The sequence below is a fragment of the Labeo rohita genome, chromosome 22 (genome assembly GCF_022985175.1).
Source record: "Labeo rohita strain BAU-BD-2019 chromosome 22, IGBB_LRoh.1.0, whole genome shotgun sequence".
Classification (NCBI taxonomy): Eukaryota; Metazoa; Chordata; class Actinopteri; order Cypriniformes; family Cyprinidae; genus Labeo; species Labeo rohita.
The window spans coordinates 40,792,583-40,817,798 of NC_066890.1; the positions used below are offsets into that span (position 1 = coordinate 40,792,583).

Sequence of the window (25,216 nt, forward strand, 5' to 3'; positions counted from 1 at the left end):
CCATTATATGGAGAAAAATCCTGAAATGCTTTCCTCAAGAACCATAATTTGTTTACGACTGAAGACAGAAAGACATGAACATCTAAATTATTTGTGAATTGTTGTTCTGGAAGTGGACTTCTCCTTTAAGGGAGCAGAATCATTTTCAACGATTAAAACCTTATCATTTGCTATGTTCTTCAGAAGACTTGGAATGCAACATGACTGGTTTGTAATACTTTTTTACTGTTTTTTTTTTTTTTTTTTTTTTTTCAGTTTTTGCAATAAATACCTGTAATATGTTAAATGATTAAAGGTACTTACATCAATATGTTGAGTTGACAGTGTTTATCCTGCAGTAGAGCAGAGATCTGATTCACTCGTGTGTCTCCTAGTTCACATCCACTCAGATTCAGCTTTCTCAGGTATAACAGGTTTTTACCCACAACTCCAGTCACAAACTGACAGGCTTCATCTGCCGCAGGACCCAAAAATCTGCAGAAAGGAAGATGAAGCAAAATTCAATTCAATATGCATATTACATGCATTATGAAAAACTTTAAGGTACAGGATGGCTGCAGGTCCTTAAAAAGTCTTAAATAAAGTTTTCCTAATATAAGGCGTTAAAAACTCCTAAAATGTCCTAAATTCAGATTTGATAGGTCTCAAATATTTTTTGTCACATTACCGTAAAAATTCCCCACTCTGATGGACCCAAATGACTGTTTACGATCTCAGACAGACCAAAGACATTTTTTTTTTCCCCTGTGGCAGTTATTGCGTCAAACTAGAGGCTGAGATGATCCTCCCTATTTGCAAGATACACAAGCTGCATAGGGCCCCGAAACAATGGGGGCCCCCTTGCTCTCAGAGATGATTTTTTTTTTGTTTCATTTTGGAAGTGGGCCAGCGGTTATCAAAACATGAATGTTCATTTCTTTTAATGTGGTGCGCTGTTGCCCTTTCTACGTAAAAATCACTCAAATCATGTAACGGGAATGTCACAAGTCTCTTAACCAAGACTAAAAAAATGAGTTGAAAGTGTATCGAGCCTCATGTAAGGTGAATGTTGTATAGTCTCTTGTTTGAGACTTAAAAACGAGTTGAAAGAAGAAGCCGTGGAAGACACTCTTTCTCAAGTGCTTTCCGTGAGTGTGATTCGAGGCAGAGTGAAACACAGACAACTGTTTTTCATTCATTCATTCATTCAATATAAAAAAGAAGGCTTTGAAAAGGTCGGTATCGGTGATTGTATCGGAAGACACTGCTTCCTGTGATCAATGAATGGTGATTGGCTTCAAAAATCCTGAATGGAGCACCCTTATTTGTAACAGTTAAGTGTTCATAGTGTTGTTTCCTGTTGATCTTTTGATGCTGACTCTTTCTGTCATTATGAAGCAGAATTCACCAAGCGCTGGACTGTTGATTCACCAACAGGGAACATAATCTGGGTTTAGTTTTTATCTCCTGACACACACCACATATTTCTGGCCTGCTGTAGATCTGCTGTACAGCGATATGATGTTGTGAATGTGAGCTTGATGGAAATTAATCTACAGTGTGTTTAGTACCATGCAAACAATCAGTATAATAGGTCACATTAAATATTTTTTATGAGAAATGTCTACAATAACACAATCATAAATCAAGGTACCAAACTACTGAATACTTGTGACCCATAATGTCTGTTTAACCTGTAACTTTTACCACAGCTAAACAGTGTTGTCATAAAAACAACAGAAGGCGCAACATCTGATCTTTCAAATCTGATCATGTCAATTTCTGTAATTCACCTGCATATCAATTATTTTGTATTATTTAATCTAGTCTCACCTCAATATTTTCAGTTGACAGTTTGGATCCTGTAGTAAATCACTGAGCTCCTGCACTCCTGATTGTCCAGGATCATTTCCTGTGAGATCCAGCTCTATCAGGTGTGAAGGGTTTGATCTCAGAGCTGAAGCCAGAGCTTTATAACCTTCTTCAGTGATACTGCAGTCTGAAAGTCTACAAACATTAAAAGCATAAATTTAAAATAAACATTTTGGTTTAGATTAATGTATTACTGCACAAAATGCAATACTGTAACAAAGTTCAAGGCTAACGGAAAGGGGGATGAGCAATCTGTAAACATAAATTTAATAACAAAATAAATGTGAGAAAAAAAAAAAAAGAATGACTGACTGCCACATAAATCATCACAAGAACATGTAGATAAACAGGTTACAGACATGCAGCACAACTATTTTCTTCTAGTCACCAGGAGTGATTTTTGTGTATGTGCGGTTTGAGTTGATGCTACATTTCATCATTATTGTAAGAAAAATCTAATTGTAAACCAATGTTATATTTCAGCTTTGTGATTTAGTTTTCATCAGTACTGTATTTTCAAACTTGCCCATAGTTTCAAATTTTGAGTGTTTTATGGATTTGGTTTATTTATTTATATTTTTTACATTTAGATTTAGTATTTTATGGCTGTAGTTCATATATCAATAGATTATTAAATATGTTTCAGGCTATTATATGTAATACAGTTAGCACATATACCCAACTTTGTCTAGCTAATTGATCTCCTTTGATTATTTTATTAAGAGATAAATGGAGAAAACATGTGATTACTGTGGGTTGTATACTGTATAACCTACTTTCATATCAGGTTTTCAGTTCTGTTTGCTTTTTATTTCAGTACAGTCAACAAACATTCTTTAAGTTTGAAAACAAGTAATTTTACTATTTTTTTCTACTTCTGGAGATGAACGAATTAAAATATATACTGTAATGTCATCATCAGCCAATGTGCAATATTGATCTCTGATGGTGTAGCTGATGGTCAAATGTACTCACTTCAGTATCTTCAGCTCACACACAGGGTTTTTAGTCCCTCACAGATCTCTTTGACTCCTGAGTCCAGCAGACGACTGTTGTTCAGGTCCATCTCTTTCAGGATGGTTTTGGAGGAGAGAACAGTAGCTAGAACTGAACAGCTTTTCTCTGTCAGCTCACAATTATTCAGCCTAAACAGAAACACAACATTATTTATTATTCAACACAGATCAGCATCAGATCAAAAGATCTTCATATCTGATCACACATTTGACTGACAGTCATGTATAATGAATAATCAGAGAAGTTATAAACCATGTTCACTCGCCTCATTTTCACCACTTTGCTATGAGAGTCCATCAAAAGAGCAGAGAGTTTCTCCCCATTCAGATTTCCTAATTTATCTTCACTCAGATCCAGTTCTTTCAGTAATAATGGACTTTTACCCAGAACTTCAGTGAGATACTCACATGCTTCCTGTGCAGCAGAACTTTTCAAAAACCTACCAGAAAAAGATGATTTTAAATAATTTGTTTTTACATATTGTTTTCACAAATTTCTGTAAACTGATTTCACATCTGTGGTTAAGTTTTAAATTCAGTATTTTATCACCTGATGGTCTTTAATGAACAATGTCTATCCTGTAGTAAATCATTGAGTTCCTTCACTCCTGATTGTCCAGGATAATTTCCTGTGAGATCCAGCTCTATCAGGTGTGAAGGGTTTGATCTCAGAGCTGAAGCCAGAGCTTTATAACCTTCTTCAGTGATACTGCAGCCTGAAAGTCTAAAAAAAAAAAAAAAAAAAAATATATATATATATATATATATTCTTCTTTATAACACAGATTATCATACAAGTGCATATTGTACACTAAAAAAAAAAAAAAAAAAAAATGCATTGCATGGGACTTTGGCCTAAATGGACCCTTTTCACATTATAGTGTTCATGCGGGTAAATGAAGACAACACAGCTTTTAAAGATCATTTACGATGGCTGACATAACAGAATTTACCAGCATTTTGGTGCTGATGTAATAAAGTCATACTGGTAATTTTATGGAAATAGGATTGCAGTGTGAAAGGGGCTTTAGTTTAACTTTTTTAATGGTTGCTCATTTTTTAAAATTAATTAGGCAGACCACGCTATATGCACGGTGGTATGGAGTAAAAGAGCATTCGCTTATCTTAGATGTTGATTTCAGATGCATCTGAGGTGTACTGCACTCAAGTACAGTATTTGAATGTTGAGCAGCAAGCTCATTGGCTGATGATACAGAAGAGAACCAGTCAGCTGCCCTATGTGATGATGTCATTATACCAGATTGAGTTAGACCTATCGGACTGCGCCATCTAGAGTTACATGGCAGAACTTTGGATCTATGTGTATATATATATATATATATATATACACACACACACTGCACTCTACTTGATCTCATTGTTACCTGTGATGTTTATATCAAACAGCCACCTGGATGACTAGTTAAAGGTCAAATGTCCTTTACAAAAAAAAAAGGCAAAACAGTGATGTAGGACAATTTTGAAGTTGGAAGAGAAAATGAGATTGGAGTTTTTCAACATACCATAACTCTATTGACCCGGATTTCGAATGCGCATTGCAGAGAATTGACAAGTCGAGCGTTTGAGGTTAAAAAGTATATAAATTGTGATATTTTTATTATTATTTTGTTAGACAAGACCCTTCTTCCTCTGCTGGGATCGTTTAGAGCCCCTTGAAGCTGCGTTGAAACTGCATTTTAGAAGTTCAAACAGGCACCATAGAAGTCCACTATGTGGAGAAAAATTCTGGAATGTTTCAAATCAAATTTGCACAGGCAGTCATTTGTTAACACGGGCGCCGAAATCAAACGTGTGATGTTACTAAAGGCTCGCAACTGGCGGTCATCCTGCTCACGGAGGATCAGTGTGTGTCAGGTAAACTGAACAGTGCTGTTAAAGCGGTTAACGTAAGCAGCCAGATGTGCAAGTAACTTCAAATAACTTGCTAATTTGCTTATTGTTTGATTGTAATGCTTTTTGCTAACTTTGGTTTAAAGAATGAGTTAATCCAGCCCATCTTTTTGTCTGGCCTGTTCGCAGCATATATTCACTCTGGAGTAACCTTATCAGGAGGAGACAGACGGAGATTCATTCAAAGGTAATGGTTGCATTCTAAGAATTTAAATACCTGCATTTTACATGCAGATATGTTAAAGGATGTTTCTTTTAAGGGAGAATGATTCAGATTACTCAAAAGCTTAAACGTGAATTACATATTGTCTGTTTTCTGACTGTTTTGTAGGTATTTAAGAGTAACAAAGAATTTGAAAGGAAAACCACAGGGCAAATGGCACAGAAGAAACTGGCTGAAGTGAACCTAAGTTGCCACTCTTCTTTGCAAAGTGAAGGATTTTCAGCGGAATTTCTGAAATGTAAGACGTACATACACACACCAAGATCCCCTTTTTCCTTTTATTATATTCTTTTATCATCTACACTGCAGTTAAAAAGTTTGGGATTAGTACGATTTTTTTATGTTTCTCACTGACAACATTGACAATAACATTGACAACATTGACAACTGATAATAAATGAGAATAATTCAGTTTTGCACCACAGAAATAAATTCTATTTTAAAGTATAGCAAAACAAAAAAACTTATTTTTAAATAGTAATAATTTAACAATATGTTTTTTCTTGTATATTTGTTTAAATAAATATATGTTTCATGAGCATATGACACTTTTTTAAAAGAACATAAAAAAATCATACTGATCTCCTACACAGTTTAACAGCAGTTTATCTGTATCTAACTGTCACAATCATCACTCTAACTGTTTTTGACTGTATCTGTCATCCCTCTGTCTGTATCTGACCGTATCATTGTTTTGTAAAAAAATCTAATCTAATGTATTTTCCTCTTTGTTCTTTTTCAATATTTTTATCCACTCTTTGCATCCTGGGATGGGTCAGCATCTGGAGCTGAACTGTTTTCCTTTTTTGATCAGAAGTTTTGTTTGACTCACTTGGGACCTTGTTGTTTGGCCATGTTGGACTGTTCATGATGTTGTGAAAATTCATCACTGTCTTTGTGGTATTTAGAACCATTTAATTATGACCATGTTGGTTAACTTGATGTTGGTTAAACTTTGGCTCAGTGTTGGTTAAACTTAAAGTTATGCAGGGTAATATATGTTTCAAGTAAATATTTTCATGTCCAATTATTTTTGGAATTCAAAATAATACTAAATGCACTGTTCTATGACATTTCTTTCATGCAAATTTGAGAGTCATATGTTAAATAAAATTTGATCTGTTTTTCCAAAATTAAGATGTCAAAATTATTATTATTATTATTATTATTATTATTATTATTATTATTATTATTATTATCTTTTTAAATAATAGGTGCACTAAGTTCCACACTATACAACACTTTATGCAGTTAAATATTGTTAAAATATTAAACTGCATAAAACTTATGTAGTTGATGAATTGTTTAAATTGCCAGTCATTAATATTCAGCAGTCTGGAAAATATATATGCATGTATAAAATACACAAATAAAAGTAGTTTACTGTAAAAAAAAAAAAAAACAAAAAACAAACAAAAAAACACAGCAATGTAAAAAATACAGTTATTTGCTGTAATCAAATAAATACAGGATAATGCTGTAAATTAAATTACAACCCTGCTGCCAGTATTTTACTGTAAAATTTACAGGAATTTTTTTACAGTGTATATACAATTGGAAAAACAGACAACATCAAAACTGATGATGCAAAATTCAACCTGACAGCTCAATTTATAAATCACTATTAGAAGACTAGGCAAGTCAAAGGGACAGTTTAGATCACTGACATACTTGCTGACATATTTATATACTATATTCGTCATAAATAACTGATTTTGGTTCATTTTGAACATGACATAATTTCATACCGCACACCTAAAATGGACATTTACAAATGCGTATTAATATGTACAAATTAAGATAACTTAAAATACATACTTCAGGTTTTCCAAACTGCGTTTTGGATTTCCAACTGACAATAGATCTTCACTACTCGTGAGTTTCCATTGTTTATTCCCAGTCAATAATGTTAGTATTAATGCATGTCAAATACTCACATCAGTGTGTTGAGTCGACAGTGTTTATCCTGCAGTAGAGCAGCAATCTGATTCACTCGTGTGTCTCCTAGTTCACGTTCACTCAGATTCAGTTCCCTCAGGAGTAATGGGTTTTTACCCACAATTCCAGTCACATACTGACAGGCTTCATCTGCAACAGGACCCAAAAACCTGCAAAAGAGAAGATGAAGCAAGATTCAATTAATTAAAAAAAAAAAAAGAAAAAAAAAAAAAAAAAAGAAAACAGAAAAACAACATCTAATTCTTAAATGTGTGAAAGGGATGGATTTACTTTAAATTACTTGCATCTTTTTTTTTTTTTTTTTTTTTTTTTTTTTTTGTTCATTATTGCATCATATCTCACCTCAGTATCTTGAGCTGACAGTTTGGATCCTGTAGTAAATCATTGAGCTGCTTCACTCCTGATTGTCCAGGATCATTTCCTGTGAGATCCAGCTCTATCAGGTGTGAAGGGTTTGATCTCAGAGCTGAAGCCAGAGCTTTATAACCTTCTTCAGTGATACTGCAGTCTGAAAGTCTATAGAAGGGGTTTTATTATATTCTAAGTTATATAAATAATATTAATACAAAAGGGTTTAATATATTTCCTCTCCCCCCTTTTTTTCTTATCAAAAAAAAATCAGCATATGGCATGAGCATGTCTTTCCTCTCACAAGAGAACGTTGTTATTAAAACCAAACAGTGGTTCATTGAACTCACCTAAGTTTCTCTAGTGTGCATTTTGTGTTTTCTAATCCATTCAGGAGTTTCTGCACTCCTGAATTCTGCAGATTATTTTTGCTAATGTCAAGCTCTTTCAGACTAGAGTTTGATCTCAGGACTGTAGCGAGAGCTGAACAGCTTTGCTCTGTTAGACCACAATCACACAGCCTAAAATGATTAACATAAGAGGATGAAATTGTAAATGTTAACAAATATTTGATTCAAGCATTAAAGAGCTACTAAAGATTAAAGTGCCAGTGCCAGTGTATAATTCACCTAATTTCCTTGAGATACTGTAAATATGCAATAATAAATTAAAGTAATACTCACATCAGTGTGTTGAGTTTACAGTGTTTATCCTGCAGTAGAGCAGCGATCTGATTTACTTGTGTGTCTCCTAATTCACATTCACTCAGATTCAGCTCTCTCAGAAGTAATGGGTTTTCACCCACAACTCCAGTCACACACTGACAGGCTATATCTGCAGCAGGACGCAAAAACCTACAGAAGAGAAGATAAAGCCGAATTCAGTTCAGTTCTTAACCAAACTTTGTAAAATGATTCATCTTGAATTTACTTAAAACAGTGACATAAAATTTGGCATTATTTCATCATCTCTCACCTCAGTGTCTTCAGTTGACAGTTTGGATCCTGTAGTAAATCATTGAGCTCCTTCACTCCTGATTGTCCAGGATCATTTCCTGTGAGATCCAGCTCTATCAGGTGTGAAGGGTTTGATCTCAGGGCTGAAGCCAGAGCTTTATAACCTTCTTCAGTGATACTGCAGTTTGAAAGTCTAGAAGAGAAATAAAAATGTAACATTCAACTGATTAATGATCAATCGTTGTACAATATCAAAGTACCGTGAGAGCTAGAGAGCAGAGAAGCCAGCTCCATGCTTTCGAATCACTCTTGTGGTACTTTGATTTCATACAGTGATCGATTGGTGCAGCACAAACAGCCAGCACCTGGTTATTTTAGGCAATTTATCTGGTTCTAAATCCTGTGCTAAATGTGTCCCCAGGAAGTGGCATGTCTGGTCACCCTAATTTATAGGTTAACCCAAATTACCCATGTTGTTTTCAGAGTAAGTCACAGAAACATCTATCCTATTATTTGAATATGCAAAACTGTTAGCAAATCATAGCAGTGGGTGTTTACTTTTGAGTCATGACTGTTCTGCAGAAAAGGTCAAAAACAGGATAGAAAATAGCCTATTACAGCTACGTTATGATTGTTTTTTATGTAAAAATCTTGCTAACATTATAGGAGGATAACAAAGAATATTATAAAACAATAATAAAAAAAATCATTGCATGACCCCTTTAAGATTTTAATTACCTAAAACTCAACAGGTATGAAAGCCTTTCATCTTAATGATCCACAAAATACAACCAACTTCAAAATGGTTCAAAAACTAGTTGAATGTTTGAAAATTAAAGCATAAACATAAGTTCACTCTTAAACCACATTGAAATAGTGTAGTAGGACATGGAACAGAGTTCATGCTGAAATTAAAGCCTGTAAATTTCACTGAGCTGAAGCAGTTCTGCCCTTTATTCTATGGCAAATTAACTAGCTCCATGTTTACAGATGGATATGAATTCTAACTAAACACTAGGGATTGTCACGAAACTTACCTCAGTATCTCCAATTTGCAATTTATATTCTTCAGTCCACTGCAGAGCTGCTTCACTCCTAAATCCTGCAGATTATTATTGTTCATGTTCAGCTCTTTCAGATTGGTATCTGATCCAAGAACTGTAGCTAGAGCTGAACAGCTTTTGTCTGTTAAGTAACAATTATTTAGCCTACAAGAGAAATAAATCAAAACACAGAATTAGATAAATGTAATACATTTGTTAGAAAATTAAACTTATACCATATTTTTTTTTTTACATGAATACAGTAAATATACTGTATTTTAGAGTACATTATCTTAGAATTTTAGTAAGCAATTTCTTAGACTTAGACTTATATGTGACTTATATATGTAACATAATAGGTTTATAGATTTAATGACAATGAGTTATACATTTAAAAAGTGCTGCTCTATTATCCTGATGGTTGTTCTGATATGGAGGTTAATATTTTGTGCACAAGAGTATATATCCTTTATAGCAAAAGTTTAAGAAAGTGAACTGCATATTGGAGTAGAAACAACAATGGAACAATGTGTTTTATAACAATGTGATGTGCTTTTTCTGCATCTAACTGAATATTTTATTTTGCTGAAAACATACATTTCTACATTTTCAAACATTATACTTTAATTCCAAAAGAAAAGAAATGAAAAAAAAAAGAGCTATACACTTATGATTGATAGTCACTATAGGTCAGGGTGGTCTAAACCTGCTACATATCAGTGTAGATCAGTGGTTTTCAAACCAGTCCTGTGAGAACCCCCAACATTGCACATTTTGTAGGTCTCTCATATCTGACACACCCATTTCAGGTCTTGCGGTCTCTAATAATGAGATGATAAGTTGAATCAGGTGTGATAGATGAGGGAGACACAGAAAATGTGTAGTGTTGGGGGTGCTCACAGGACCTGTTTGAAAACCACTGGTGTAGATAAATGCTATTTTAAGATGAGAACAAAACATGACAAAAAATATTAAATGACTTACAGAGCTCTTTTAGAGTTTTTGATGACTGCTGATAATCTAATGAGACACTCGTCTGATTTCTTGAATTTCTGAAGATCAAACTCCTCCAGCTCCTCCTCTGATGTTAACAACACAAAGGCCAAAGCAGACCACTGGGCAGGTGAAAGATCAGCAGATGAGAGACTTCCTTTGTTAAGATGGGTCTGAATCTCTTTCACCAGAGTTTGGTCATTCAGTTCATTCAGACAGTAGAACAGATTGATGGATTTCTCTGGAGACAGGTTTCCTTCAAATGTCTGCTTGATATATTGAACTACTTCTTTTTTGCACTGGTCATTGCTGCCTTCCTGTGTCAACAGACCTTGTAAGAGCCGGCGATTGGACTGGAGTGACAAACCGAGAAGGAAGCGAAGGAAAAGGTCCAGGTGTCCACTGTCACTCTCAAGTGCCTTGTCCACTGCAGTCTTGAGAAAATAAATCATAGTTACATTTTTGTTTTCCTGTTCTGTAGACTCATGAAGAAATATACTTTTCTTGTTAATGTCTAGAAACAGATGTGCATAAAGGGCTGCAACAAACTCTTGAATGCTCAAGTGAACAAAGCAGTACATGGTACCAAGAATGATCCCTGTTTCCTCCTTAAAGATCTGGGTACACATGCCTGAATACACTGATGCCTTATAGACATCAATACCACAGGCTTCCAGGTCTGATTCATAGAAGATCACATTGTTTCTTTCCAGCTGCTGAAATGCCAGTTTCCCCAGTGAAAGGATGGCATCTTTATCCCAGGAAACATCTGGTCTGTATTCTCCATCATATTTTCGTCTGCTCTGCAGGATCTGAAAGCGGAGAAAGTGTGTGTACATTTGTGTCAGAGTCTTGGGAGTGTCTTCAGTATTTGACTCCTGCAGTGTTTTGGAGGCGTCATCAGCCTTGTTTTTTACATCATTATTTATTTTCTCCTCTAAAATGTTCTGGAGAACAGTGGCTGAAATCCAGCAAAAGACTGGGATGTGGCACATGATAAAAAGACTTTTTGATTGTTTAACATGATGAATGATTTTGTTGGCCAGATTCTCATCCATCAATCTTTTTTTGAAGTACTCTTCTTTTTGTGCATCATTGAATCCTCGTATCTCTGTCAGCCGGTCAATACAGTCAGGAGGAATCTTACTGGCAGCTGCTGGTCTGGTGGTGATCCAGATGAGAGCAGAAGGAAGCAGTTTTCCCTTGATGAGGTTTGTTAGGAGAACATCCAGAGAGGATGGTGATGATACATGCCATGTCTCATTACCCTCAAAGTTTAAAGGAAGACGAAATTCGTCCAATCCATCAAGAATAAACAGGACTTTCTGGTTCCTTCTTGTAAGATTCAATCCTTTTATCTCTGGGAAAAACTGAGTTATAAGGTCCATCAAACTTAGTTTTTCTTTCTCCTTCAAGTTCATTTCTCTAAATGGAAGAGGAAATATGAACCTGATATCTTGATTTTCTTTTCCTTCAGCCCAATCCAGAACAAACTTTTGCACAGAGACTGATTTTCCGATGCCAGCAACTCCTTTTGTCAGTACAGTTCTGATCTCTTTGTCTTGTTCAGGTGTTTCAAACAAATGTTTGCATTCAACCTGAATCTCTCGTGTTTCATGATGCCTGGAACCAACTTCAATCTGTCTTATCTCATGTTCAGTATTGACCTGTTCACTACAACCCTGAGTGATATAGAGATCTGTGTAGATGTTATTCAGAAGTGTGGAGTCACCTTGCTTTGCAATTCCTTCAAATACACATTGATACTTTTTCTTTAGACTACATTTTAGCTGTTGAGTGAAGATCAGCTCATCTAAATACAGGGATGAAAAAAGCTTTTTTTTTAGCATTTTAGTTTTAGTATTAGTATTAGTATTTAGTATTCTCTAATATATCGATAAGTGACAATATGACAAATGGTCATGAGTGTCTTACCTTCTAGAGTATCAGCAGCTTCATCTTGCTTCATCTCTCTCAGGAAGTAGAGTGTGAGATCAAGAGCTGCTTCTTTGATGCTGCATCTGCTATCAATAAAATCCTTCACAAAGTATTGTGAGTCTTCATTTTGTAATATTTTCTTAAACGTTTCCAGCTCATTGTGCAGAAATGTGATTATTTTGCTTTCAAGATCCTTAAGACAAAAAAGGAAACATAATAGTCAAGATGAATCAGAAATCAAATTTCTATTGAATATTTTTGTAAGCATTGTTCTCAGTAACCTGTTTGTTTGTTATAAATATTAACATTATTGAAAACATGTTTTCCTACCTGGAAGATCCACAGGAGATTGTCTTTGCAATTGTAGCTCTTGAGAGTCTGGAAATCTGAATCTAATATCTCATACTGAAGCCTATTAATGAATCAAATTAAACACTGCATTTTCAGGAAAAAAAAATATTACAGAATATATACATTTAAAATGTATTTATTTTACAAAGTAATAATTGTTTAAGTTCACACTGTTAAAGTACAGGATCTATTTAAGCATAAATGTAGGTAAATATTAGGTCTCTCATTGTAATATTTTGTTCTGTAAGCAAATAACACAGGAGCTGGTGCATACTAATAACATGCACTGCCAATGAGTATTTTCATATGCTGATCAGCTGATGAAAAACATATAAATATTAGAACAATACAGTTTCAAGACAAACATTCAGTGAAATATTTTCTAGCAGTCCTTGTACAACCAAAATAACAAACATTAAATACCATTCGGTAGATGATGTTTTTTTCTCACTGAAGTTTGGTTTGATCTCTTCTGACCTGTCACTTTTCATAGACACAGAGCTGGACACATGTGAGCCTGATCTTACACTAACGACAAAAAAAACAGAGAGAAAAAAGAAACAATATTACAGGAGGTACTTCAGACTAATTTGTAAAGTTTAATGTTGTAAATGGTAATTAATATACATATATAGCCATCCATTTGTTCTGCATGATCTACTCTATTTTCCATTGTGAGTTTATGCCTCGTAATGGCTACCTGTATAATTGTATTATTGGAAATAAGCTCCAAACAGAGTTCATTAACCCTTTAAGTGTCACTCCCTATCTTGAACACAGACAATGCACTATCCAAAGTTAATTTTTTATAATTTATGAACAAAACATTTTGTAATATGATTTTGATGTACAATTTCCATGGTAATGCAATGTCTGATTTTAAAATGGTTTTCAAATGATGAATTTTGAGATTTTAAGTTTTCAGTTGATATATAATTTCTTAAGAATTCTATTGCATGGTAGGGAAAAAGGCAACAAAGAAAGTCTTTTTGTGGCAAAGAGGTGCATTTTTGTCATAAATTAATCTATTACTTTTACTACATAATTTGTAACACAAAAGAGTGGTACAATATCTATCTAGGAGTGTTAGACCTTCCCAACGATATAGTTTGTCATGATTAGATTAGAATTTATTTTTAATATGGTGAAGTAAACTTAGGTGTCCCACAGAGCGGACGGTGACAGTTAAAAGGTTAAAGGTTACCAGACATTGTGTTCCGTGATTTATTTGTATTATTCCATCAACATCAGTAAAACTACATAGGCAAAAGTAGCTAACACAATGCTATAATGTAATACCTTTTGGTATATGATGTTTTTTTCTCACTGAATTTTGGTTGCTGGCCATCTTTTGAATGGTCACTCTTTACAGACACAGAGCTGGACACATGTGAGCCTGATCTTACACTAATGACACAAAAAACAGAGAGCAAAAAAGAAACAATATTACAGGAGGTACTGCAGTCTAAATTATAAAGTTTTAATGCTGTAAGTGGCAAAAATAGCTAACACAACGCTAGAATGTAATACCTTTTGGTAGATGTTGTTTTTTTCTCACTGAAGTCTGGTGGTACACCTTTTTTTGACCAGTCACTCTTCACAGACACAGAGCTGGACAAATATGAGCTAGATCTTACACTAATGACATAAAGAATAGAGAAAAATTTGTACAACCATATTAAATCAGTTGAGTAAACAAACTCTGTTGACCCTATTGATAAGATGAGAACATACAGTACTAAAACAAAAAATATCATCTTGTATCTATAGCAATGAATATAATAAACTGTGTACAATGAATTAGTGAGAAATAGACAAAAATCTCTTTAAATATCTCTGTAAAAATATCCACTTATTTACGCTGTACAGCAAACTTTGACGTACATTTATATTCATTTAAAGTAGTTATAAACTACCCATTATTTACATTTAACAACCAATAAATATGCACCCCAAAAGTGTAATGCAATCAGTTTTATATGTGATAAATTAAACATATTACAATCAAACCCCATAGAGAGACCAATGTGCTCAATAAAAACCAGAAGTCAAATTTGAAGTTAAGTTGACAGAGTCAGTTACCTCTCAGATGCTAAACATAGACATTACTTGTAACATAAATACCAGAACAGAATGGTTTTAGAAATGCCATGATCACTTAATTATTATTAAATAAAAGAAGAGAGGATTTGAAATCCACCCCTTCATTAGTAATGAACATTAGGCCAGTTGCAAGTTGTTTTTAACCTAGAACGATCTAAAGACTTTTATAGGAAGTTCTAAACTGAAGTTTTGCACAGCATTTGACATGGCAACAGTGAGAAAAAGACTCAATTATTGATGGGTTTTATTCTTCACAGAATGTGTTTAAAATACTTATCTAAACACAGACTTGCACACTGAGTCAGAACATTTCCGTCCGAAATTTTTGCACATTAAAAATAAATACAACCTCACGATGTGTCAATCACATTTATACACTGCTCCCGAAACTTTCGTCCATCACAAAAAGTTTGGATCAGGTTAAATTTTCTGCTTTTTCGCATCCGTACCAAGCATTTTGATATGAATACGAAAAAACGTGTATGAAAATGTCAGACTCAGTGTGCAATGACATTCAGTCTTACCTCCGTTTCTCTGAGAGACTCATCTCAGACAGAGAGTCCTTTCCTCGCTCCTCTGACATACTGCAGCTGAACAGACTCGTTTGTGAAAACAATTAGATGCTCATCATGACCTGGAAATGACAGTTTGTTACTGAGCTAAATAACATGGCAATTCAAATGAATGAATGTTAAGTTAACAAATAAACAATATTTTAAAAATAAGCTACAAATCTTAATGATTTCAGATTATTAGATCACTGCACACTACATATGGATCTAAATATACTTACTGCGCAAGTAATAAGCATTATGTAGTAACCGTTGGCAGTAAGTTTCCATGTTTTTAATATTAGTTAACATGAACTAACAATGAACAATACCTGTAAAGGTTTTATTACATAAGTTAATATTAATTTCAACATTAAGGGGAGAGCAGGGACAAAAGTACCATTTTTCAAAAAAACATAATTAAAAAAGATAAAGTTGTAGACAGAGATATATTTTTGCTGTGGCCTATAACTCAGAAGTGTGGCCTATTAATACCAGGCGGTATTTTGTAAAAATGTAGAAAGACTTCAGTATAATTTCAGTTTGAACATAAATTGCACATTGTTACTTACGACCCCGTTGGTTGGAACGAAAGTAACACACAGGTGGGTCAAAAGTAACACAACAATAAAAGCTAGATTTGTGTTGCTCTTGTTTTTATTAAATATACAATACTATGGATTGTTAATATGTAACTGCAAACATATTTTTTCCTTAATCTTTGGGAAAAAAAAATATTACATTATTCAAAATTTTACAAATTTAAGTTTCATCAAATGTACAACTTGAATTGTTTAAAATTTATTTATTTATTTATTTATTTATTCAACTTATTTTTATAAAACTTGTTTAAACAGAATGAATCATACGAAAAGTTAATTAAATTAGCATAATATAAATTCTCAACATAATTTAACAGTAGGTCTATTCATATTTCCATCCAGTTGTTTGTATGCTTAAATTCAAAATGTGCATAAAAACATCTGGAAATTCATAGGCAAATTGGAAAAGGTAAAGGATGTGCTAAACCCTAAAAGACTATGGCTAATGCAATGTAGCAACAGCCCTGACACTGATATTCCTGACAGATAGGCTTATGTCCAGAAACGCCCTCTCATGAACATGTGGCTGAATCAGACCTCTGTCTGTCTTTCTGACCCTCACTCTTGGCATATTCTTTTGGTATAATACAACATGAAAATTTATAATAAACATTTTAATAAATGATGCAAAACACATAAAGTCACCAAATAAGCATGCTGCGGGACAAAATAAACACTTGTTGTCTCTGTAGGGGAACAAAAATAACAAGTGTTACTTTCGTCCCGACAGGAACTCCTGACATTTAAATCCGATTTACCTCTATACTGAAAAACTCTGAAAAGCCAAACTTTAGAATGCATTACAGCACTAAATGTAGATTGACCATTACTGTGGCACATGAAAAGAGAAACACCACAATTAATTAAAAAAAAAAAAAAAAATACCGGTCCCATAATTTACTTATTGTATTCGAAAACTGCTTTCCGGACCTAACCGCGGGAAACAATGACTAAATCACGCGATATTTCTCAGCTCCATCAAGGGTTGCGTGCTGAATGTGCTGCCATAGCTTGGAAAGCAAATATATTTCGGGCTCTGAGAAAATAGTTTTGTTACTCTCGTCCCCGCTCTCCCCTGCTAATCCATTATTAAAATCCAAAAGAAATTACAAGGTTTATTTAATTATTTTTAGGAAGCGCTTTAATGATTCGAAAACTGATGGTGGCTTGAGATGTGGTTTTACTCCTCCCAAAACGTAACACGCACTTCCACAAATAAGGCCCGACAGAGATGAACTTCTCTCTGCAGCAAGCGCACAAATTTCCGCAGATGAAACTCGTTCGTTGTCGCATCCAGGAGTATAAAACACAGTCATCTCCATTAAAATTGGTGAGACTAAATTCTCACAGCAGTGCTGATCACACACTCTCTGCTGTCGCGGTCTTTGCTGAAATCAGCTGACGATGAGTAAAATAATGCAGCTCAATCTGTTTATTTGAGGAACTGAAAAACGTTTTTGGAAGTGAAGATGAGACACATTTATGTGTTTAGGTGTTAATGGAACAATTTTAACAAATAAAAAGAAAATTTAACAGCTTAAATGCAAGTGACAAGTGTAAACAGGCTTATGTAATAATAATAATAATAATAATAACAATAATAATAATAATAATGAAGGAAGATGAAAATGAAAGAAAGGAAAAAAAGAAAGAAAAATAAAAAAAACAAAGAAAGAAAAAAAAATAGAAAGAAAGAACGAACTACACCTGCTGGAAAGGTCTGGTTTAGGAATACTTTCCGTTTTCTGATACTATATATTTAGAGTTATGTTGAATGATCTAAATTGATTAGGACAGTCAGGAAAAAATTGATTGGCTGCTGCAGGAACAGGCAGCCATACTATAAATTAACATTTAAATCACACTTACATGAAATTTGCTCATAACTCCCCCAAATAACTGTAATCATAGAAGTAAACTTACTTGAAATAGTAGCCTACAGCCGGTCTTGTGCAGCAGGAACAGAATCCAGACGTCTTTGGAACACTTTCGATTTGTGATCGCTGTCACATGATATGGTTCCATCTTGGAGAAAATCAAAATCCAGTTTAAATATTTCGAATGACCATTCCGATATCTCTAAGCTTGAACTGAATTTGCATCTCTCTTAAATTGTTTAGCTCAAAATTTTTAATTCCAATTCGCAACTAATCAGCGTCTGATACCGCAAACAAACATGTTCCCAAGAATACAAATTGTTAGACCATTGGTCTCTTCTTCTAATGTTTACCGGGATTTATCAAACAGCTTTTGATTCATTACCGCCACTATTTATTTATTTATTTATTTATTTATTTATTCAGCTAATGAACTAAGCGACCAAAGTGTAATCTTACGAATATGTCTGTGTTAGAATGTAGTGACTCCTACCAAGTCATTGTAAAGAAGAAATACATGCTAATTAGTGCCCGTATACGGTTTATGTTGTGTGTTTGTTCCGTTCATTTTGTGTGTTTGTTCCGTATATCATATATATATATATATATATATATATATATATATATATATATATATGAAGAGTTCAGATGCAAAACCCCCTAAAACCCATCTCAGTCAAAAATTAGATAATGATACTGAGTGAATTCTCTCGACACATATTATACGTCCATCAAATACTTTTACTTCAAACTCGCTAAAATCCCAGCCTCAGCCCAATCAGAAGTACCGGTACAACCTACCCAGCTAACAAAACAAGGTTTTGGTTCCCAGAACGTTCCCAAGAACGTTCCTTATTGGTTAGCCAGGAAAGTTTTCTTAACGTAAATAGAACGTTCCCTGTAGGTTAGGGGAAAGTTCTGGGAACCTATCGGGAATGTTCCCGCAACGTTCTGAGAACATTCCCAGAACGTTCCCTGTAGGTTTCCAGAACGTTCCCCTAACCTACAGGGAACGTTCTATTTACGTTGAAGAAAACTTTCCTGGCTAACCAAAAGGGAACGTTCTATTTATGTTGTTAGAAGGTTCCCTGAAAGTTCTCTGAAGGTTCCCAGAACGTTCTCCTAACCTCTTCACTCCAATACCCCTGCCGTATGTCAGCACTCCCGCGTCCCGTAGTAAGCAGCATGGAAGGCGAACGGATGTGGACCTCAATAATCACTACTACAAACCATGTCTTGTTTTAAACTATTGTTTAATCCTTACAGATATTTAGAGCACATTTAGCCACCATAAAATGACATTAAATTATCCTTTAATATCCTAGATTTGTTTTATTTGTTAATATATAAGATTAGAAGTACTATAAGCCAGATTTTGTTTATTAAAGCACCAAATAACACTGATTTCAACAAAATATTGGATTTTAAAATTTTTATTTTTACAGACATTGAAAAGGAATAACATTTATTTTACTTAGAATAATATTGCATTCACTGAATTAACGACGATGTGCTTCTCTCTTTTGGTCAGTACACAAAAACGTCTCCGTTAACATCATGTTCTCTTCAATTAGACGTGTCAAATTTCCCTGAAATCACAATATTTACTCTCGTATATATATTAATTATAAGTAATTATTCATTAAAGCGATCAATCAACGAATATTAGTCAGTCAGTAAAACGAAATGACCGTTAATTTTTAAATTACGCGAGTGCGCGGCTTTCTTTGGAAGGCAGGATTGAGCGCGTGCTGGAGGTGCGCAGAAAACAAACCCAGTGTTAATGATATGATTTTCTGACTACGCTTAAACTTGGCTTAATTGGAATTATATTATAATTATAATTCGATTTGACCACTTTGATGTCTACACTTTATTAAACGCTTATTTCAGACATGAAATTCTGCAAAAAAAAAAAAAAAAAAAAAAAAAAAATAGTTTATGATAAAAAAGAATACATTTCAGCATTAGAATGATCAGAAAGATCTGCCAAGTTTTTATTAGTTTACACGGATATGACAACTAGAAATAACCTGCAGTGAACGTTTTGGGAAGGGGAACGTTCTGGGAAGAACGTTTTCATTAGGTTATAAAATTAAAAAAAAAATAACGGGAAAAGAGGGAACGTGCATGCAGACATGCAAGGTTAACTAGAATTTAACTAATTTGGTTCTCCCAACTAATAACTATATAAAGTTTATAAATTTTTGTATAGTGAAACTTTGTACTTTTATTAGTTAAAGCTGTTAGACCTCTGCATGTAAAGGTGTTTGAGGGGGGTTTTCCAGGGTAACTGAAAGTAAAGCAAGCATAAAGTAATTTGACACGTTGCTTGTCCCTGTCTCTTATGTCCTGTTTGTTCTTTTAGATGTATAATGTGAGGCTGAGTGGCTGTGAAACTGGATATTCACCCTGTTTCAGCAGTGCTGCAGCGGTTTATAATGTTCCAAAAAAACTCCATCTTTGTGTTAAACACACACATTAACATCACATTTAGTGTGAACACAACATATTCTATCAGTTGTTTTAAATTTACACATGAATTGAGTAATCAGTTTGTTTAACACTCCTCAGCTATTTAATGAAAATTTTATTAACTTTACAAGTAAATCATTCATTAAACATTAATTGGGGCTTGGAGCATTTAATTTTTGATTAAATCTGACAGCACATGGGTAGAAATAGTGACATTGAACTAATGTTTATTTTTTTGTTGTTGTTGTTGACAAGATCATGAAAGTGTATCTCTGCAGAATGTTAGTTACACTTAATAGCCCATAGCTTACATCAATTACATGGGATAAAGTCAAGCTTTAAAGTGCTTTTGTGTCCCACCATGTGTTCTCTTTTTTTTAAGACAAATGTTACCATGGAAATGATACTGTAAAATGGGATAAAGTCAGTGGCTGTTTAGCTTAACACCCCAAACAAACTTTACAGGAACCTCAATTTTTTTTTCATATCAACTTCAAATTTGGAACATAACTTATTTAGACATAAGGCTTCAATTTGATATCAAATTTAGGGTAAAACCTGTTATGTAAAATATGTATTTTATATAAAATACAATAAAAATGGTACAGTGCATTTTCTTTTTAGTAAATTTAAACTTCTATAACTTATTAATATTTAATTTTTTTGGAAAAACCAATTTTGCCTCTGATTTTTTGTTTTCTTTGTGAATATATTGTAAAATGTAATTTACTCCTGTGATCAAAGCTGAATTTTCAGCATCATTACTCCAGTCTTCAGTGCCATGTAATCATTCAGAAATTTGCTGCTCAAGAAACATTTCTGATTATTATCAATGTTGAAAACAGTTTTTTTTTTTTTTATTTTTTTTCCGGAAAAATAGAATTTTCAAAAGAACAGCTTTTATTTGAAACAGAAATCTTTACACTCACTTTTGATCAATTTAATACAGTTTTGCTGAATAAAAATATGGATGTCTTAAAAAAAAAAAAATCCTGAAAAAAATAAATAAATAAATAAATAAATAAACTTGAAAAGGTTCACAAAAATATAAGTCAGCACATTAGAACAGCACAAAAATCAGCATATTAGATTGATTTCTGAAGGATCATGTGACACTGAAGACTGGAGTAATGATGCTGAAAATACAGCTTTGTACACAGGAATCAATTACATTACAACAAATATTCACACAGAAAATCTTGTAACCTTGCACTTCAGTTATATGTTATGAAATAAATCATCTTTTGTCTGAAATAATATGAACAGCAGGTATGTTAATCTTTCTCTTTTGCTTTCCTGTTTTTTTTTTTTATCTCAGGATGACCATCCCAAGGTTACTAGAGATTATGCCAGTTCCAGTTTGGATCCAGCCTCACTTGTGAAAACTTTAGGAGGTGCCAGCACTTACAAAGATTTCAGATGATGGCAACTATACAAAGCTGCCAAATATTATCCTTATATTGCCAAATATTATCCTTATATTTTTCCATTTGGACATCTTTTACCACGTTTACTAAAGAGCACTTTGGGATGGAGTATGTATTTATGATGCAGATGTAAATGACTGTAGTAATATAGTGACTTATTAAATGACCCACTATGCAAATAGAGTTACTGTGTTATTGATTTACTTTTAGGGAGGAACTTGGCAAAAAAATCTACTTCACAGCACATCAGTGAAAGGCTTTCCTATGTAACAAACATGGATTCAAGTTTTCCACCCTTGCATTTATCCATATCAGGTTTGTAAATGCATGGGAGTTTTATATTTTGCATCATTAGTCTTGGATGAAAAACACATGAAAAAGAAAACATAAGAAGGTCGCTAGACTTCTCACAAACTACCAGTATTATGCCACAAATATTTTCTATTTAGCTAAACTAAAATTAAACATAGATTGATATTTTGAAATAACAGATACCAGATGTGATACTCTATAATACAGGGTGCCCAGTCCTGTTCCATCTACCTTTCTGCAAAGTTCAGCTCCTCAAGAGCAGTTGACAAGATGGGTGTGTTGAATCAGGGTTAGATCAGAATTCTGCAAGTAGGTGGATCTCCAGGCACAGGAATGGGCAGTCGTGTTATATTGGATATGTATGATGGACTTTGAACTGTACTATTTTTTCTGCATGTTTTCTGGGATCCCAGTAGAAGACATCAGTACACCAGATGCTGGCCTGGACAGATGTATCTACAGTATCTATCTCTCTGCTTTTGCATAGATGGCTGACTAATACCATGTTCTATGAAGGTATTATTATAGTAAAACTAAGCACCTATGACAGTGGAATTTGTAGTAATAAAGAATAGTCACACATGTTTATCAGTAAATTTGAAGCAACAGAGAATACTTTTTTAGGAGTTTTTTTGTACTCTTTCTCTCTTATAAACACAACACAACAGTTATACCATTTGAAATTCTCAGGTGCACAAATCCTAATTTGCAATTCACAAATTATGAAATGTATATGCTCACAGTAGGCTAGAGTTGCTGCAGTGAATGAGGGCAAGACACTCACAGTCGGATAAAAAAAAAATCTCAAGTCATGAACAAATTTTGCACATTTTCATATACAGCCGTAGACAGAATTATTGGCACCCTTGGTAAATATGTAGCCTTTGAAAATAAAACTGCATTGCTAATTATTTTTGATAAAAGGTCCGGGGCTGATTGAGAGATCTTTGAAGAGTGTTTGGCCACTCAAACTATCCTCCTTGCCTTGATTTAAAAAAATATAGACACACATCTTTAAGGCAGATTTGTGACATTTTAAACTATACAGATTTATTTTTACAGGCTTTTTTGGTCATATTTACGAAGCATAAAAATTCTGACCAAGACCGTAAATGAGAACTGATATCTCACATGACAAATCAGTATGTGACATCCCACTCACACATTTGTGCTCTATCAATCATCAACTGAAAATGTAGGGATGCATCTTATCAAAACTTATGATTATACATCTAAAAGAAAAACATCTAGTACTTTTAGGGAGTGAAAACGGTAAATGAGCTCCACTCAGCTCCACTGCTGCCATCTAAAGTGGTAATTATGGGGTAATTTTCATTCATCTTTATTCATTTAAGCATTTGTTTTGCACAAAATTACAGAAATCATCCACTAAATAGCACATGGCATATTTTACATGCTATTTCCATTAATAAAGATTACAAATGTACATTTTCTATAACATTTATATGAAAATATACAAAAGATAATATTTTCGAGGCAAATGCTACAAAAAAATCCCCCAAACACTGCACAACTAGAAAATGTACTATATGGAGTAATGTTACATAAAAAAGCAATTATAAATGAACTTTATTGTCCATGACTGATATTAAAATGGTGGGTTATATCGTTATCTTTTTACCTGACCTGATTAGTTCACACCCCTGATATCACAAGGAACTTGCAAAGGAAAACTGATTAATCTGCTATGTACCTCTGTCTTCTGTATTCAAGGGTAAGAATTCTTTATAAATAATCTTTTAAGCCATATGTCTTTATTTTGTGGAACACAAAAGGAGAGAGTGGCATATTCTCTGCAATTTTATAGAAAATCAGCAATGACAATGATTGTTCTCTTAATATTCTGCCTTTCATCTCCTTTTGTGCCCCACTGAAAATTAAAGTCAAATAAATCTGATACAAAATAACATGGCATTTTTATTCTGAAGTGAATATAGCTTTTAATTTGCAACTTGACACTTTTTAATTGGCCTATAATTTACTTTCTTTGTGTGTTTATCTTCTGTTATTTAATTTCTTTGTGTGTATGTGATTGTGTATTGTCAGTGCATTTTCTTTGTCTTAAATAGAAGGTTTGTGCTTTAAACATGTATTTGTGTATTTTGTATTTAATAAATACATTATGACTGAATTTGATGTGTGTTTAATAAATTATTACATATCCTGGCTAATTTATCTAGTACTAAGTATGTGAGAAACGAGCAGATGTTGTTAATTGTATAACGTCGTTTTACCCAACTGAAATCAACATCATTTCAACGTTGGTAAGCCAACCAATTAGATCGATTTTATGTTGAATATGTGTTGATTCTATGACGTCGTTTCAACCATCTGAAAATCTACGTCTCTATGACCTATAGAGGTCATAGTGTACAATGAATACATAGTGTTTATATTATACATTTATATGTGTATCAGTATATTTGTTACTTATTTGACAATAAATAAATAAATAAATAAATATAATTAAACATAACTACATGCTAGGCTTTATTTACCTGGAAATGACTGGTTTACGTAATTACGTATGATTTCATATCACAAAACTAACAGAATTAAATACAAGAAACGTATATGTTTTCAACAACCCTCTCTCCGTCTAGCAGCTTCATTGTTCAGCGGCAGCCTCTTTCTTCGTTTGTAGCCACCGCTTATAAAACACTTCTGGAACATACCTTCACAATTGAATCTTGCTTACATGTACAGTATTTTATTTCCCCAAAAACATATAATGGAGAAAATATTAAAAACGTTCGTATTCTTGTGAACTAAAAACAGAATTTAGCATCTGAAACATTAATTTGTCCCTGTCCTTTGTGCTTCTTGTCGTGGAACAAATCCAAAGGAAGGAAGGATGCTGCTGCAGGTTTACAGACTTTGTCTTGTCATTCTGACGTCCTCATTCACCACATGTTCACTGAGGTAGATTAATTAGGACTATGATAATTTCCTAGAATGTTAAACTTAGTAGGGTGCTAAACTGATCAACAAATCTAAAAGCAACGCTTTCTCTTGTTAGATCTGTAAATGTTTTTGAATATTCCGGGGTTTAGATAAACAACTGAACTGGTTCATACCGCCACTCACTGGACTGGAGCGTTGGTATCCTTCTATGTATATTTCTAAATCATGTCTAAGACTGCTTAACCTTATTGCAAGGACATTAAATGCTTTAGATAACTGGACACAAGTTACCCCTCCTGTCATTTTAGTAGGGACAGATATTATTTGCCTTGCCTTTATAGTCACCTTTCTGTTA

General features: G+C 33.7%; 1 protein-coding gene across 1 annotated transcript in view; it reads right to left on the reverse strand.

Annotated features, from left to right (window-relative positions):
• LOC127153655 (uncharacterized) overlaps nt 1–25,216 on the reverse strand; it is a 547,126-nt gene that overhangs the window by 149,647 nt on the left and 372,263 nt on the right. The window contains exons 43-46 of the mRNA XM_051094869.1: nt 7,303–7,476; nt 6,939–7,109; nt 1,813–1,986; nt 304–474 (exon numbers count right to left, since the gene is read on the reverse strand). Coding sequence (XP_050950826.1) covers nt 304–474; nt 1,813–1,986; nt 6,939–7,109; nt 7,303–7,476 — 690 coding nt within the window. The remainder of the gene's footprint in view (nt 1–303; nt 475–1,812; nt 1,987–6,938; nt 7,110–7,302; nt 7,477–25,216) is intronic.